The sequence below is a fragment of the Nanorana parkeri genome, unplaced genomic scaffold (genome assembly GCF_000935625.1).
Source record: "Nanorana parkeri isolate BGI_ZX_2015 unplaced genomic scaffold, ASM93562v1 scaffold437, whole genome shotgun sequence".
NCBI lineage: Eukaryota > Metazoa > Chordata > Amphibia > Anura > Dicroglossidae > Nanorana > Nanorana parkeri.
The window spans coordinates 192,093-210,677 of NW_017306705.1; the positions used below are offsets into that span (position 1 = coordinate 192,093).

The 18,585-nt window shown below is 45.1% G+C and overlaps 1 protein-coding gene across 1 annotated transcript in view; it reads right to left on the reverse strand.

Annotated features, from left to right (window-relative positions):
* OLFML2A (olfactomedin like 2A) overlaps positions 1-11,066 on the reverse strand; it is a 139,907-nt gene extending 128,841 nt beyond the window's left edge. Inside the window, exons 1-2 of the mRNA XM_018560176.1 lie at positions 11,048-11,066; positions 9,455-10,005 (exon numbers count right to left, since the gene is read on the reverse strand). Of these exons, the coding sequence (XP_018415678.1) occupies positions 9,455-10,005; positions 11,048-11,066 (570 nt within the window). The remainder of the gene's footprint in view (positions 1-9,454; positions 10,006-11,047) is intronic.
* Between the last annotated feature and the right edge of the window lie 7,519 nt (positions 11,067-18,585).

An 18,585-nucleotide genomic window follows, 5' to 3' on the forward strand; every position in this document is an offset into this window, starting at 1 on the left:
AATTTGTGTGCGGGGGGAATATTATTATATTTGTGCGGGGTGGGGGGGTGTAACGTTGAAGTGTATTATTTTGTTTTAAGCTGGCCATACACCTTCCAACCATCGCACGACGTTTTGTCATTAAAATCTCGTACGATCTGCCCATCTTGGACAGGAAGATCGTACTTGCGATGATTCCAATGCTGAGCGGGCACACCGTCCCATGCGGCATTCTTCTTCCGACCACGCCACCAACCCGCCAAAAAATCGTACGATTTTCGGCAGGTTTTCCAGCGTGCTTGGATGATGAAAGTGGTACGACCTTACAGTAGAAGCGTTGGCATGCTGCCCATACACCTGTCGATTATCGTATGATCACGGGATCACTCGTGATTATCATACGATAATCGGCAGGTGTATGGGCACCTTTAGTGTATGTGTATATTAGGCCCCATTCACACCTACAGTATATTTCAGGTGTGATTAGGGATTCCTGTGTCAGGAACTTGCGTTTTCCTGCAGCAGGAATCCCTAATCTGCCGTTTACAAGCGACAACTATCATAAGTTAAGAATTATCAGAAGATGATTTAAGAGGGTGTGTTTAGGGGCGGAGTTAAGGTCGAGGCAGGGTAAGGGTTAGGTGGGGCAACTGGTGGCTAGTAACTCAGGACTTGAAATTTTGAGCCCGGCCTTTATTATATACAATTTTATTTCTTATACCTTAATTCAGATATATATTTACTAAACATGAGCATAAAAATAAACTCCCCACATTCTCATGCAGACCAAGCTATATAGTAATAGGTGACTGTTGTAAGCACACCTGCTATGCTATGGTTTGTCCAAACCCCTGTCATTGTCATTTTGCTGGACAGATTGTTCTGCAGTTAAATGTGAAGAACACAGTATTTTTTGCAACCAGTACCCATAAAACAAATAATAAAATCAGTGACTGGCCGTACCACGAATACTGGACGACCCGTTTGGGGCTGTCTAGGTGGTGGGGATTCCATGGAAACAACGGTAAGCTTGCTTGACACCTGCTTACATGCAATTTAACTTCAGTGTAAGATGTCAGTTTTTGGCATCAACAATGTTATCCATGTCCAAATTATGCTATAATGTAGGCAAATGCACATTACTAATCAAAAGCTTTAAATAAACCTTTAACAAAAAGGCATGCAAATGCCTTTGCTTTATTCAGTTACACATAGTTAGAAAGCCCATGCAAACTCATTTGCCAAGCAAATGTGTGTGAATTTTATAATTACAATTATTTTGCTTATCTAACATTAGTGGATAAGTACCGAATATAGGAAAGGGCAAGGTTTACACCCCAGTAGTATAGACTAGAAAAAAGACAAACTTTCAGGTATGCAAATCCAAATGCTTACATGTGTGTCCCATTAGTGCAAAACCAATTGGCAAGTGCAATAATATTGTAAAATAGAATATCAGTGGCTCTTTTTTACCCTAGATAAGTAGGACAATGACGTCATTTATTCAGTAGTTTTTCACTGCAGAATCTTTCATAAATTAATATTTTTATTTAATTATGAAATGTCAGCTGGGGATCCAGATTTCTTTATGTCCTGTTTGAGCCTGACTTACATAGATTTTCTAGATCTACTGATTTACCAAAAAGGAAATGTGATTATTTGATTGTTTGGTTTCACGTTTATGAACAGCACAGACAGTTTCTTTCATCCAGTTTACATAAATTGGATATCAATTTAAGTGCAACTGCAGGCTAAAAATGTTTTAGTTTTTGGATAGAGCGCAGCAGGATTAGAACACCTGTCAGGTTTTTATTGCTGTTTGTTTCCACATTAGAGAGATTCACTCTCTATTTGTCCTGGTGACCATTATCATCAGAGCGAAAGAAAAAGAATCCCAAATTATGGAGTTGATACTAGAACAGGACTACAGGGCAAATCTTGCAATGGGGACACTAGTTACGGTGACCCTGGTGACAACCAGGGACAACCAGGGATTTCTCTCGCTTTGGATAGATTTTTTCTCACTTTTTGCTGTGGCTATGGGACAGGAAGTGAAGGGAAATTTCCTCAATGTGAGCCAAATGGCAAAAAAGACAGGTGTTATAACCCTCCATTACTCTATCCAAAATGGAAAAAAAGGTGTTGGCTTCTCCTTTAATTTGTTAATATGACCAATATTGAGCAAAACCCATATTATACCTACAAATAACCACTGTATTCAATTAATAGATTAAGCTATAGCATTCATAATGAACTTGCTTCTACGGATTAATCTAGAAGGGATGGAAGCAATGGAAACCCATGCTTCCAGACCTGTACACCCCAATATGTGCCCAAACCTTTGACACATTCCAGCAGCCTTGGTTGGGGTGTCCAGATTAGACTGGAAGTTTGGACAATTTGGTTCTTGCCTGCCTTATTTATTCAAGTGGAGAGGAGGAGGAACTGCTAGTTTACCAGAGTACCAGGGATGTAGCCCATACCAGGGTAAAGCAAACAGAACTTAAAGAGGAACCTCACCCTTATCTTAAAGTGACATTAAACCCTCAGATTTTTTAACATAAAATACTGTAATGTGTGGCTTACTGTAATCCATGGTTGTTTCCCTTCTCTTTGCTGCTCTTCCTTTTAAATCTGTATCTGTTCTCATGCTCTGCAGAACTTCTGTTTTGCAGCAGACTGCCATGTCTCAGGAATGGATACACGGTGTCTGTGTATTAGTTTCTATAGGCTTGTAACCTGAGCCAGCACTACAGGAAGAGGCTCTGAGCTGAAAAGGGATGTTCTCCCCAAGCATGAGAAGACATGAGGATTTAAAAAGGAAGAAGAGCAGCAAAGAGAAGGGAAACAACCATGGATTACAGTAAGGCACACATTACAGTATTGGTTTATGTTAAAAAATCTGAGGGTTTAATGTCACTTTAAAAATTACAAAGGCACCTTTAAAATGTTTAGTAATGACAATCTACAAATAGATACTTATAGATAATTGCAAGTTTTTAATTCTTTGTATACTTTATTTTTCTTTTCCTGTACATTCTTCTTGCAGTGGCCATTTTCACTAAAGGCAGATGAATCCATCTCCCTTTACTTCCTGGAACTCTGGCACATGTGCCTGGAATATTTGACCCTGCACATCTTAAAAGGAAAAAATGCCTTTCCCTGAAATCTCGCAAGATATTGTAGTTTACAGGTGAGATATACCAGCAATGCACAGCTGATGTAACCTTCCAAGGATGCATCTGTTGGGCAATAGATACTTCACTAGTGCCTTAGGAGTATAAGGAAGTGAAAATAAAGTATTTGTAAATAAAAGCAACCCATGTTTGTTTAACTAATGAATGAAAGAGGATTTTAGATCAGCATGCATAACTGCATGCTCATGTGATTTTTTTTGTGTGAAAAGGGTCTGCTTTAACATTCACACCAGATCTGTTGCGTTGCATTTTTGAACGGATGCCAATGCAAGGGCACGTAAAAAATGGGTGTGAATGGGAACAGTGCGATGAAAAAAAAAAAGTAGAGCCTGCTCAACTTTTTTCATAGCATTGCAACGGGACAGAAGGGAAGTATATGAAGGCTGAAACTGCAAGCAGGGACGGACTGACAACACATGGGGGAGAATATCAAAATCTAGAATATAGGCGATTTGGAAGATTAGAAATGGCAGAATTTTTTTGCTTTGGCTAATGTGACCTAAATTCTTCAATCCTGCCAATTATCCTGGGTGAATGTCAGGAGAATTAGTAAGAAAGTGACAGGGGAATGGAATAATCTAGGACTGGAGCAGGGGTATGCAAACATCCATCCCCACACCGCTCCAGTGTATGCGTTTGGCTCCCCAAATGATCAGTCTGCCTGAAAAAGGTCAGTCGGCCAATGACCAGCACCAATGCATGGCAGGCCGCAGACCAGAACCAATGCACTGCAGATCTCAGACCAGCATCAATGCCAATGCAAATAATGCAGCACTCAGTAGTAAACCACACAGAGCTCAGTAATAAATAACTCAAGGCGAGCGAGTGGGGGGGCAGGCCAGTGGGGGGGTCGTGGAAGGTCCCTTCCTGGGATCATAGGTATACCCTATGGGGGTATGGATTGCCGGATTCAATGAGATTCTAAAGGGACAGAAAACATTTTGATGAAAGATGAATGACAGAGTGTGGAATGTCAAAGGTCAGATGTATGTAACTATTACGAATGTATACGTCAGGGGTGGTCAATCACTGCTGAAGGTGCACTATATATGAGAAGTCAGGTCTCATAATCCATCAAGAGGTCCAAGGGAGCCATCTAACTTGGCCATGAGATACCAGTGGGTGTATTGGAAAGCAGACATGATATCCTTAAGTTGATCCCGGGACAGTTCCAAATGGCCTATTATAACAAATGAACCATAGTACCTACAGCGCCACCATCTCCTGGCACTTCTCATGCTAAACCAGGGACCTGGAACAAGGGAGCCAGAGCAATCATTGAGCATCTCAAAACAGGCCCCGCCCAGCTGCCACTGTTAAACCACGAGAGGTGGCTGTGTTAAAGTGGCGCTGGCAGGGCCTGGTGCGCCCAGGGGGCGGGACCACTTTGGGGTACCTCTGTGTGGGCTAGGAGGGAAAGGGCAGAAGGGGGGGGGGGGGGCTGGGTAAACATTTTCTTGGGCCCCCCTGACCTGCCCCACCCCTGCCAAGGCCCACTGTTTGTCATTACCTTTTTTTAGTGTCATGTGACAGTTTTTCTAATACAATACAGACTAACGATTTTAGGGCAGTGGTGGAGTGCCAGGGCCTGGTCGGAGCTGCAACCACTGCGACCCCGGTAGTTCAGCCACTAACTGCAAATCTCAGCAATATATTGTACAGCAGTAGAGAATACCACCAGTTATAGAGGACTACAAATCCCAGCAAAACAATATACAGCAGTGCAGAATACCAACAGCAATAGAGGACTACAAATCCCAGCAATACAATATACAGCAATGCAGAATAATATAAAGCTACATACACTGTGTTGCTCACCAGGGCTCTGTGGGGTCTCACCAGGGCTGTGAGGGGTTTCAGGAGGCTGCGCAGGGTCTGACCAGGGCAGTGTGCGGTCTTAGGAGGATGTGTGGGGTTTCACCAGAACTGTGCACAATCTCACCAGGGCTATGTGCGGTCTCGCCAGGGCTATGCATGGTATCACCAGTGCTCTGCACGGTCTCACTTTTGGTGGTATTTAATCACCACTGGGGTTTTTATTTTTTACTATATAACAAAAAAAAAAGTACAGAATATTTTTTTTTAAAATGGTTTTCCCTTTATTATTTTAGGAAACATTAATTTTTAGTCAATTTTTTGGTAAAATTTAAAAAAGGTGGGGGTCACGTCGGGTAAATAGACACCAAACATGTCAAGCCTTAAAATTGGCCATAGGCGACGCTTTAAAAGATTTTACCGCTCATCAGTTTAGTGTTATCAGTGATTGATGGCCCGAGAATTATTGCTCTCATTGCGACATTCGCGGCAATATGTAACACGTGCAGCATAATTGGAGCAATCGTCGTTTTTGCATGTGCGTGCCTCTAACGCATTTTGCGCATCTATGTGGGGGTGGGGGACTTGATAAAAATTGTGGGTTTTGTGTGTGTACATTTTTATATTTATTTTGTGAGCAATTTTTTTTTTTTTTTTACACTTAACTTTATCACATAGGGTGATAGCAAATTACAGTTACAGGTCCCCTTTATGGAGACAGCAGGAGGTCTCTAAGACCCCTTAATGTCACCTAGGGACCCCCAGAGAAGCTGATAAAGCACAGATCTGCTTCATCAGCTTCTCTCTGGTTTCTGTACCGGAGAGTGACAGAGAAATGCGGAAGTGATGTAATATACATCACTTCCTGCATTCTGAGAATGGGAGGAGAGCGAAGGGAGATCGGGTACTGATCCCCCTCAGTTCTCATTGCACAGAGCCACATCGCCAGGGATGGATGGACGCCCGGGAAATCCAGGCGGTTTCCCGCTTGTGCACGCCAGGGGGCACGTGCGAGCGGGCGAGAGCACGAAGGACGTCTAAAGACGCCCACCCGCATCCAGGCGACTCCTGTCCGGCCGTCGAGAGGTGGTTAATGGCTAATGGCGTATTCCACTAGCATTTTTGGATAGAGTATGGAATGATTCAGGGCTAGTTGACACCATATGCAGTTGTGATGAAGTCCGTTCAGTTTGACTGCTGCAGCCAAAATACATCACAATGCAATTCTTGTGCTGTATTCACACCATTGCAGTCCTTTCAGATGCAGCCTGAAAAAGTACTGCTGGTATTTTAGCTGCATCTAACTGCACCGGAACGCATCAAACTGCACCGGAACGCATACAAAAAAACCCAGGATTGTGGCATCATTTAGGGGGGAAAAAAACGCATCCGAACGCATAAGAAACTGCATTAAAACGCGTAAAAATGGTATGAGTAAGGCAGATGCCTTATTTCCTTTTTTCAGTGGAATGTATGTTAATACTGGTGTATAATAAAGAATTTTAAAAAACGCGTCAAAATGCATAAAACTGGATCGTAATGCAACTGTGCAGACGCACGCAGTTGTGATGCAGTTTCTGGAGTGAACTAACCCTAACACTGTCAGATTTTTGTTTGTTTTGCTATCTGTATTATTGTTATACAGGATTGAAATAATTTGCCAACAGTACATAAAACACCCCTTTCACATCAGAATTCTCCCTTCACATCAGAAGCCTTCTTCACATCAGAGTCCTAACATCCTACCTACCAGAGTCCTGCTATGGCACCCTGGTTGAGAAAGGCTGATCTAGAGCAGTGGTTCTCAACCTGTATAACCTCAGGACCCACATTTGTCCTTGGTCATTAAGTCGTGACCCAAGTTGCACTGCAATGGAACGCACAGCATTGCGGTACTGTACATTCCTATGGGGCCAATAGAACTGTGGGTAGGAGGTGCATTTGGTGTGCCATTCAAATGAATGGCAATGCAATGCACTTCTCACACCAAAATGTGTGGTAGGTGCGATTGCGAAGTACAGTGCACCTCTACAGGACTTGCGAGGGAGCTGTAAGCAATGCACATATGGATGGAGCCCACCCCACCCCACCTCAAGCTGACACTCGGCACCGGGCAGCATATTTTGAATGGCTGCTTGGCGCAAGAACTGACAGTGCTGCACTAGGGGGAGGCTGAGGAGCTTCTCACCTAGAAAAGTGAAAGGCGCACGGGGGACCCACTGAACACGGGGTCGCGACCCACTTTATCACACCAAAATGTGTGGTAGGTGCGATTGCGAAGTACAGTGCACCTCTACAGGACTTGCGAGGGAGCTGTAAGCAATGCACATATGGATGGAGCCCACCCCACCCCACCTCAAGCTGACACTCGGCACCGGGCAGCATATTTTGAATGGCTGCTTGGCGCAAGAACTGACAGTGCTGCACTAGGGGGAGGCTGAGGAGCTTCTCACCTAGAAAAGTGAAAGGCGCACGGGGGACCCACTGAACACGGGGTCGCGACCCACTTTTTGGTCGCGACCCACCAGTTGAGAACCAAGGATCTAGAGGTTTGGGGAGGACTGGGGTATCCTAAGGGGTAGATTACTCCTTACGGCCTGTTCCAGTGACAACTGTAAAATGTTGTATTTGCCACCATTTTTCTGTTCCAGTAAAAACAGTTTACAAAACTATGGATGAGTGAATCTGCCCTGGGGCAATTTAAAAGGGTTCAGTAAATCCTTTACAATTATGGCGAATGTGAATCTAGTAATGAATTAAATTCTATGGGAACACATTCTTTTAATAAATTCTGGATATTTTTAAAGCTGGTAGGCAAGTTATAAAAAGAGAAGGGCATGAGAAGCTACGCACAGCCATGGGGGACTTGTACCAATTAGGGCTGCACCGATACCAAGTACAGTACTCTGTACAAGTACAAGGACAGATACTTTGAGCTCCAAGACTAGAGAAAATTTCAAAAGTTAGGAGGCAGCTGTCATTTGTAAGGAGCACACAGACCTGCTGGGATTTGTACATCTGTTTTTATAACTATATATAAAAAGGATGCACCATTACCATTTTTGCAAGTACAAGTACTTGCCCAAGTACTGATACGTTTTTGTTTGTCATGAGACAGTTTTTCTAAAACAATACAGACTAATGATTTCAGGACAGTGGTGGAGCGTCAGAGCTAGGTTCACCGCTGCAACCCTGGTAGTTCTCATGAAAATGACAAGTATCGGCACTGGAGCGAGAAGTCACTGCGCACGCGCGGCAGTAATCTGATAACCGCCGGAGGCCATCTTGATGGACGCTGGCAGAGAGAGGAGGGGACAGTCACCAGGCGGGATAAGGTATGCCGCCGGGTCCCCTCCTCTCTCCTGATACTGTTGCCCGACTTTTCAGAGGGGGGTGACACCAAAATGACTGAGTCATTTTGATGTCACCCCTCCAATGGTGTCACCCGGCTGCAGGCCGCACCCCCCTTGTGACGCCACTGGGCACTGGTATCTGGACATCCCTAGTACCAATGGGAAAAAACATTTTTAACAATACCATACAGCAGGGAGAGGGTCCTTTTGATGTAGCTCTGAAGTCCATTTCCACCTTTATAAGTGATTAACATTTATTGTGGTAATGTAGAGGTGCAGTGATGATGTATACAAGTGCAAATTTTCATGACTCACATTGCTGGCTTTCTTAATTTTTATGAACTTATTAGGCCTTAATCCTACAAATTGAAAATTTTGTCCACAGGAAACTCAGTATGACACTGGGGTTGGATTGTAAAAGCAGGTTGTAAACAGCTGCCCCCTCCCAGTGATTCTGTGTAACACGGGGTGGAGAGCTCAGTTGCAATATACACAGATTGCTAGCAGAGAACAGAGGCAGCCATTTCCATGAGGATATGAAGAGGAAACGGATGAAGACAACGGACAACACATAAGGACGGTTCTGCAGGTAAGCAGGGATAGAAGACGATAGTCTTCGTCCAGCAAGAAAGAGAAAAAGAGACTCCATCCGTTGTAAAGGACAAAGCTTCATGATCAAAAGCCCTGATGTCAGACACTTAATGAAAACAGACCAAATGAAAACAGACCAGACAAAGCAAAGCCGTCAACTTTGCCGACAATTGTTTCAAAGACAGTCATTGTCCAGCCAGGCACGCAAGAAGTCCAGGACCCCCGAAACATCACAAAGATGGGTATAATGAGGAGCAGAAGGCCGAGACAGATGGATGCCTCGAAGGAGTTGACAGAGTAAGGGATGGTCTGCCAATCGGCAAACCAGCCACGAGGATGTGGCCCGCAGAGATAGCTAAGCGGAAGACATTGACCGTGTGGTAGGATTTGCCCTCAGCAAAAAGAACCAATAAAAAAAATTGTTCACATCCATCACAGGAGCAGTAAATAGATCAATTTGCCTAGCCAGACACCAATCATCCCATCTGTTCCAGGCAGAACAATAGCCACGTTGGGTACCCAGAGCCCAAGACTCTCGGAGCAAGCTGTAGGTGATAAGCCCGACAGATTCCAGGAACCCCAGAAATCTCCCAATCTACAAGAAGAAGACATTCCTAAAAGCACTGGTGAGGGCTCCCTTCCAAGTCTTGTAGGAGAAGATGGCCCCAGGAAAGGAGGGGAGGGTCCGTGCACGACAGCTCCAGCAGAATGGGAAACCAAGGCTGAGTTTGCCAGAGTGGAGTGACGAGAAGGAGGCTCACCCATTGAAGGCGGACCTGATGAATCAGACGGGAAATCATCTAAAAGGGAGGGAAGGCAAACCCCCTCGTCTGTGGCCACATCTGAGGCCAATGAGTCCAGATCGGGAAGCCAATTGAAGTACCGTGGTAGTTGATTATTCCAATGGGAGGAAAACAGGTCCAGTGTGCAGGGTCCATGGGCCGCGAGGAGAAGAGCAAAACCTTCTCTGGTCAGCATCCAGTCGCTGGCATCCCCTCCAAAACCAGGAGAACCAATCCGCCGTGAAATTGTCCACACCCGGTAGATATTTGGCAGAAAGAGAGATGCGCCTGTCGAAGCAAAAATGGTAAAAGGTCCCTTCTCAGGGTAGACAGATGCCCAAATGATTGACATATCGTACTGCGGACACGTTGTCCATAAGCATGTAAGATAGAACAGTTGGAGGACAGCGAAGTTCCAAGCTGTTGATGTGAAGTCATGGGCCGAACACCCCCCTGTTCGGTTCGAATTTAAACTTTCGAACATGTGAAAAGTTCAAATTCAAACTCAATGCAAGTCTATGGGGGTAGAACTTTAGATATCAAATGTCCTCATTTTGAAGCCTTATATGCAATTTATTGGCCATAAAAAGGGTATGGGGATTTCTTTTTAAAGGGGCATTGATTTTGCCATCACAAAGTGAAACAATAAAAATTATAAATTCCTTTAAATATCGTGCCTTAAACTGCCTGTAAAGTGGCACATCTGTACAATGTATAGAACCTGCTGCAGCAAAAATGACATATGTAAAGAAGAAAAAAAAAAAGTGTGGGGTTTCCCCCAAAAGTCAAATCAGGCCCTTAAAGTCTGGTAGGAATTTCAAGGAGGAACCCCAACCCCATGGGGGGAAACCATTGGGTCCCCGGTCCCCCCTAAAATTCCCAACCTGACCATTGATCTGAGCATAGACCTGGCTGGGCAGAAAAGGGGGGGCGGTCCCCCTCGGTGCAATACCAGGCCACATGCCCTCAGCACGGGGGGGGGGGCTTATCAAGGGTCGCCCGTAGAAAAGCACCTCGTCTACGTGCCGATGGGGACACTGGCTCTTCCCCACAAGCCCTGGGGCATTTGTTGTGGGGGTGCGGGCAGGGGGCTTATTCACATCAGGGTATATTTAATAAAGGGGCACCCAGATGCGGCCCCTCCCCTTGTGAATAAGGGGTACTTGTGCCCCTACCCATTCACTAGAGGGTTAAATAAAATTGTAAAACTAAATAAATAAAAAAGGGAGGCCAGACTCCTTTATTTGAAAAAAAAAAAAAACCCAAAAGACAAAAGTTTTTGACAAGTCTCATTTAAAAAAAAAAAACCCCGAAAGATGGATCCACCAACCTAATCCAGCGCCATCCATGACGACGAGACTAAATAAAAAAACAAAGTAAAAAATAGAAAATAACAAAAACACCTGCCGCAGAATGGCATTTTGACAGTTGCCCACAAAACAATTGAGCGGAGCTAGCAGGTGCACGGCTTTCAGGGCTCACAAGGCACCGCCAAACACCCTGACAGTTCGTGTGTTTGCGAACACACGAACTGCCGATGTTCGAGTCGAACTGACAATCGGCTTGAACATCGAGCCCATCACTATTGATGTGTATGAAACGTTCGTCTGGGGTCTACGACCCCAAGTCCGCAAGGGTCGCACCCCATCCCCACAGACTGGCGGCGGATTCCAGAACAAAATCTAGCTGGGTACAGAAGATCGGCTGTCCCATTCCAAGCTTCCATGTGTCGAAGCCACCATGTCAGTTCGATGCGGACGTTGTCTGCCACAGGGACCAGTTGATTGTAAGACGGCTTGATCCGAAGATACTGCGTCTTCATTCGCTGCATTACTTGGTAATAAAGATGCCCTGGAAAAATGGCCTGAATGGAGGAAGAAAGGAGACCCGCAATCCTGGCCAAGGACCGCAGGGAGATACGAGTCTGATGAAGTGCGTTCCAGAGTACCCTCTTGATGCCGGCAATTTTGACAGTGGGAAGCCGGAGCAAGGAGTCGACCGAATCTATCTCGAAAGGGAGAAACTGCACTCGCTGGGATGGTGTGATGGAGGACTTCTGAAAGTTAATGAAACCCAAATCCTGCAACCAAAGGATCACCCAAGTGGTTTGAACTTGCCGTCTGTCTGGGTTGGCATTGAAAAGAAGAATATCCTCCAGATAGACGATAGCTCTTATACCCTGGGAGCAGAAAAATGCAATCACAGGTTTCAGCAGCTTTGTGAAGCACCAGCTGGTGGAGCTCAGACCAAAAGGGACTGAGACGGGACTGCCAGTGAAAGCGGAGAAAACACCTGGAAGCTGGGTGTACCGGGACCATAAGATAAAAGGTGTCTTTCAGATCCAAGCGAGTGAACCAGTCCCGGTCCAGAAGCAGATGCCTGAGAAGATGGATTCCTTTCATCTTGAAAATGATGATAAATTACATGGTGGTTCAAGGCCCAGAGATTGATCACTGGGCGAAATTCCCCAGTCTTCTTGCGCACCAGGAAGATGTTCCTGATAAAACCGGAGGAATCTGGAGCTGGCTGAATCGCCCGCTTTGTTCTTAGCTTGCACAGTTCTATGTGAATAAGTCGCTGAGCCTCTTAGTTGCAGAAAAGGGGTGCCTGGGAGGGTGAACCTGGAGAGCAGATGAGACCCGAATTTGATTATGACACCCTCCAATGTCTGGATGACCCAGCTGTCGGAAGTGATGAGACGCAAGCATTGGGAAAAAAAGGGCGAGCTGGCCAGCTACAGGAAGAGGGAAGAAAGTAAGCGAAGAGGACTTACGGTAGGTTATTTTCCTCTGCCACGGGTAGTGTGGCCCTGCCATGAAAGAATCCTCTGGCTGAAGGAAAAGGTGCCCTCTGGGTTGAAAAGTAGGAAGAGGTCTTGGGAAGCCTCGGGAGCCTAGAAAGGAGCCACAGCTGGTGGCACAGCCCCTTTGCTGACCAGCCCTGTGAAAAACGCCAGGATGCTGAAAAACTCTTGAAGGAATTCTTCACCTTGTCAAGGGACGGAGCCGGCATGTTTTCTGAGTTCAGTGATGAAGAGCTCTCCAAAGAGTTTGCCATCAGCTTTAGCACCCAATTCCTTCTCTACCATATCAGACAGGCGGGCATCGATACGTAGCAGCACAGCCTTGCGGCGGTCAGTGGAGAGAGCAGCATTTGCATTGCCCAGCAGGCAGACCGTTGGATCAAAACCAGAATTAAACGAGGATCCAAGGGAGTGCCTTGTGCCAGAGCCTCAACCGCAAGGACAAAGACCTGCGTCATGGGCCCAGAGACATCAAGCAGTTTGTCTTGTGCAGCCTTTAAGCCCTTCTCTACACCCCTTCTGGGGTCACGACCCTTCTTATTCATGTAGGTGACCGTGAACTGGTAAAAATCGGGTCTAGTAGAAACCTTGCCCGGGAAAACGGGTCAAAAGCATTCAGCCCAAAGGCGGTTACGTACCTCCTTGCCTAAAGGTTTACGTAGCCAGACCTGCAGGCATCTGGCAATGTGATCCGGAGTAGTCCACTTGGATGATCTAGGGTGACGAATAAACCTAGGATCAAAGAGTGCTTCCCTAGTAGGGTCAAGCACCAAATCGGCATCCGCTGAGTCCATGCATTGCTGGGCAACAGCAGCTTTGAGACTGCAGGGCTCATCCGTGTCATTACCCAAAAGGTGACTGGGTTTCCTAGTCCTCCTGAGAGGAGTTGCGATGCGCCTCCCCCGAGGGGGAAGCTTGAGATGATCATCCTGCCGAGGCAGGGACTAATGTGCATTTAGCTTGTTCAGCAAAGCCCTTGCCTTGGTGCACAGATTTACTGGACCCCTTTCAGGGGCGTTTGCTCGCACTACGAGAGCCCCCAGAAGCTTGGGAAATAAACGAGTCATCAGACTCCGCATCGGAGGAATGGGCGATGTGGGCCTGAGGGGGTTCGGAGGCAATAGTGGGAGGTAAGGCAGTAGCCAGCACTTCTCTAACGGCCACCTGAATCCAGGTCCGCCATGATAGGTGAGACTGACTTATCAGTAATAAAGTCAAAGGGAGGATGATAGTTGGGCTCATCCACTAAACAGAAAGGCACAAAATGCTGGGGCTCACCCAGGGATAAAAGGCACAGGGGGAAAACAAGGCACAGGTGATAGGTGGGGCTCACCCACAAAGACTTTAGTACAGGCAAAGTCTGTGTAATGCTGGGGCTCACCCAGATCCAGGGAGGTGTGTTCGGGCAGGAGATTGTAGGAAAAAAATCCATGACAGAAGCAGGAAGTGTTGTATGAGGCACGCTGCTTCAACAAAATGACTGCATTACTGAAAAAGGGCCACATGAAAATGGCGGTGGAGGCGGGGCTAAAGATTGTGGAAGCAGAAAAGGCTGCCGCCTCCTGATCAGACCATGGCTACAAGAAATTAGCGGCCACAGCTGATGGAGGTGACCACAGAAAAATGGCCACCAGGAAGAAAAAAGGTGCAAACAGAGAAAAATTCCCATACGCAGAGAAAGGTAGGACAGGCCACCAGGTACTAATTGTAAGAAGAGGAGGGGGTTAGGTGGGGGTGCAGCTTTAGGGGGAAAAACAGATGCACAGCGAAGGATCCAGAACAGAATCACAAGAAAACAGGTTGCAATGAGAATACAAGGGAATATGAGGTGTACGAGTCACTGACCTTGCCATGAGGAGCAGCAAAGAAAAGTCTGTGTGGGCAGACTTAACAACATGATGTGTGCTGCTATTGATTAATCAGCTTTATGTTAGGTTTTTCTTTGCTGCTATGGGGAGTCAGTAAAGAGAGTTATGCAAAATATGAAGCCTCCTGTCTTGCCATAAAATTCAGGGTATTTAGATATAAATTGCTGCACCACAAAGTTTAAGACGTGGGTGTGATTTTTAACCTTGCTTTCAGATCTAAATATCTAAGAGAAGGTGGAATCTCAATGCTCATTCAAATCTCCCAGCAAGCTCACTGGCTCTGGTAAGGCAGTTCCAACAGCATAACAGGTCTCCCTTTGTAGGGTACCTGGAAAAAGCTTAGAATGTGGACAAACTGTATACTGAATGGACAGCTTTTTTCTTATAAATTCAGCCCGCATGGCTGGTACATGACCAACTGTAGCTGATCACATTATGCAACTACAGTCCAAAACGAGAATAGGGACGGGCCTGTTTAGTAGAATAACCATAAAATTCTGACCCTCCGAGGTAGTACAGAATCTTCCCACGATGGATACTCCCTAACAAGGAAGAAGGTGCACTCCTGTGCATAACGCTCACTCTTAAATGGGGAGGATAAGAAAAAGGGAAACCAAAAGATAATGTTTTGACTCCAGGAAAAACAGCATGGTAACAAAAGACTCACTCAACACTGTTTGGCACAAGGAGTAAGTTGCCCAGGCTGCAACAGGGGAGATCCCAAAACTTTACAGAAATGTAGTCCAGTGGCGGTCAGATCAAAAGACTTACAAACAAGGGGATTCCCTGAGAACTTGGGGACTGTCTGTTCCAGAGAACCAGACTGAGGCAGTAAGACAAGTAGGGTAAGTAGTAGGAGTAAAACATTTACTACCGAAGGGTAGTATGGGGGGCGGGGGGGGACGGGGACTCCTCCCTGGTCAGAGTCTGGCAAAGATTGTACAGGAATTTTTGGTCTGATGAGACCAAATTCCAGACTCCCTAACTCAGAGGGAGAAACCAAAAAAGTACTGAGTATGCATGAGAAGGGACCATGCAAAAAGGGATTTTCTCAGACAACCCCACAAACCCCAAAGGGGTATATGGGGAAAAACTGCTACGTGCCAGGAAAAAGGGGTCAAAGGGTCCATGGCAAGTGGACCTATTAGTGAGGATTTGAATCAAACAGTTACACTCAAAGATGCCCCAAGAATACTAGTATGTAATGAACTCACCTGTTTGACCCTCAGGGATCAGCCCAGGGTTCCGCCTCAACATTCGTGACGTCCTCAGGCCCCACCTCCACTGTCAGTTTAAGCAGGGAAGAGCAATTGCCTGGCGTTCGAGCAAGGGAGAAAACGCTGGGCAATACCCTTCCTAAGCACGCACGTTGAATCTCATTCCTGACACCATCAGGCAGTTTACATTCAAAGGTAACCTTTCCACAGTGCTTAACTCGTGGATGTCATGTGGTACCATCACCAGATATATTTTCCTCCTTCATTTTCTAAGTCAGATTTGACTGTTCCCTTTAGACTTCAACAGGTGTCACTGTTGCACCTCTCCACACAACATCCTGGACAAGCTTCATTGCATGGGCTGTATTACACACCTATCAAGCTCTGCTGGCCCCTGCTAAGGACTCTGAACCATGTCTACCTGGAGACAGATCCTGTTCATAAGAAGAGACTACTTCCCAAAACGCTAGAGCTTATTATCTTCTGTGTTATCAAAAGGACTGCCTTATGAAACACATATCAAACACCACTGCTTATTATGTACTGTGTTATCAAAGAGACTGTCTTGTGAAACACTTCTCAAATGCTAGTAACTACTATCCACTGCGTTATCAAAGAGTCTGCCTGTGATACACTTCCCATCTGATTGCATGCCTGGGTTGAAGCCTGAACTGTTTGAATTATATTGCTTCCCACTACTTGATGAATACAATATCTGATCCCATACATCAGGACCCTGATTTACATTAAGAGCCCCCTTTTAATCAGAAATCCCCCTTAACATTCTCAGTCTCCCATTTACAATGAGAGTCTCACCTCACAATCCCCACAACAGCACAGCTGCTGCAGGCAGTCCTGACTGTTGCCTTTCCTGAATTAGCATTATGCGTGCAAAAATTTGATGCTACCCCTCACAAAGTCAGATAGTACCCTGGTTGAGAAAGGTTGTAGACAGATGTTAATTTGTATTGTGAAGTTGGGGAGCTCACAGAGCATTCGCACAGAGGATTTGAATAAAACAAAAGCAGGGCAGCCAAAAAACACAAAATACACGCTTATCTTCAGTGAACTCAAAATAACAGTCCAAATCTGCAGCACAAATAACAAAACATAAATGTGTCTCACCAACTTGTTGAAAAAAAAGTCCCTAACCTGGGGGAATCCCTTCCCAGGAATATAAGTCTGAGGCAACAGTGGACAGCGCACAATGCACCCGAGAGAACGCATCGGCATTTTGATGCTGTCTTTCAGGTCTGTGCTCTACCTTGAAGTTGAACTCTTGGAGGGTCAGAAACCACCTGGTCACTCTGGCATTAGTGTGCCTGTTCTATCTCATCCAGGTCAATGGGGCATGGTCTGAACAGAAAGTAGTTCAGAGAATCCAAGGCCCATTTTATGGCTAAACATTCCCGCTCTACCACAGCATAGTTTTTCTCTGCTGCCATCAGTTTCATACTAAGAAAAACTATAGGGTGTTCCTCCCCATCCACCTCTTGAGACAGCACGTCACCTAAACCCTCACTCGAGGCATCCGTCTGCACAATGTACTCTCTTTGAATTATAGCAAGTTTCTGTGGACAATTACTTCTGTCCAATCTATACAATCTTGATGGTTGGCTTATTTTGATTTTATATATATGTGGTGTTCATAACCACATGACCTTATAACCCCTTGGGTTCAATTCCATGCTTTCAGATATGGGGGGTCGTGGGGACGTGTTGCGCTTATTTGGCAGCCTGAATTTTTGGGCTACCCTTCTTGTCGTTTTTTCTTTTGGGTTGCCTGTTGTGCATGCACGCCATGGTTATTTGTGTGCGGTCTCTGGTCAGCGCGTGCGCGCTATGGTCACCTTCCATTTGGAGGAGGACTCCATATATCCCTGCCCGACCTGTGAGTTGGCGTTCATGGCATTGTGAGGAGGGTGGAAGGAAATTTTATTTCCTCCTTTCTGGCCCTCTGTTTTTCTCGCTCACGTCCCACACTGTGCACCGTAGTTCTGCCCCTAAGGGGGTGGGGCTATGGGTGACAGTGTTCTTGGAGATATATAAATGGCTGCTAAGGCAGCAATTTCACCAAGCAGCTTTTGGGAGAGACACATGTGAGATACATTCTAGGTATGAAATGACATGCAATACCTACACTGCTCTATACACAATTTTGTCAACTCACTTAGTAACTTAGTACACACTATCTGAGCAAGGTTATATGCACCTTGTGGATTTAACCTCACTTTATGAGATTTTTTATATAAGAAAGGTATCATTGCACACTGCAATACTGCTTTTTTGATAACTTCTATACACCATTTATTTTCATTTATACTTTTTTCACTTTCATTTTCATTTATTCATTACACTATTACAATTATTATATAACTGATTACAACTTTGATTCATTATCACACTGGTTGCTCACGATACTCATGTTATATACATTTCAGCTGTGCCTTTGTGAGCAATATGCATCGCCCCTGCCTTTGCTTGTCTCTGCTACATTTTGTCTCCAGACATGACCCTACCATGTGATGTCTACCTGAGGATTGAGGGTTTGGTCGGTTCTTCCTTCATCATCTTCTATTTTCTTTTGACCGATTGGCAGATTAGTCCATGCAAGCTTGCAGGTGTATATCAATGGAAATGTGTTTGCATTTTATCATTTTATATTTTATAAATTGTATGTAACCAATATATATTTGGATGTGCTCTTTACCTGTTGGCCTTGTTATGTATATGTTTCAAAGAATTACTCTGAGTGTGTATATATATATATATATATATATATATGCAACTGATGCATTATATTGAATGTTTTTAATGTTTTGTCGAATAAACTGTACAAGTTGTAGTGTATGGCGGCGGATTTGAACTGTTTGGGATATATTGAGTGCTTGATTTTTTGAATACTTGTTGTCTCCCTTCCTTTTTAGACCCTTTTTTAGTATTTAAAAACTCTTTTTCCTTTTCTGTCAGTTTTTTTAAA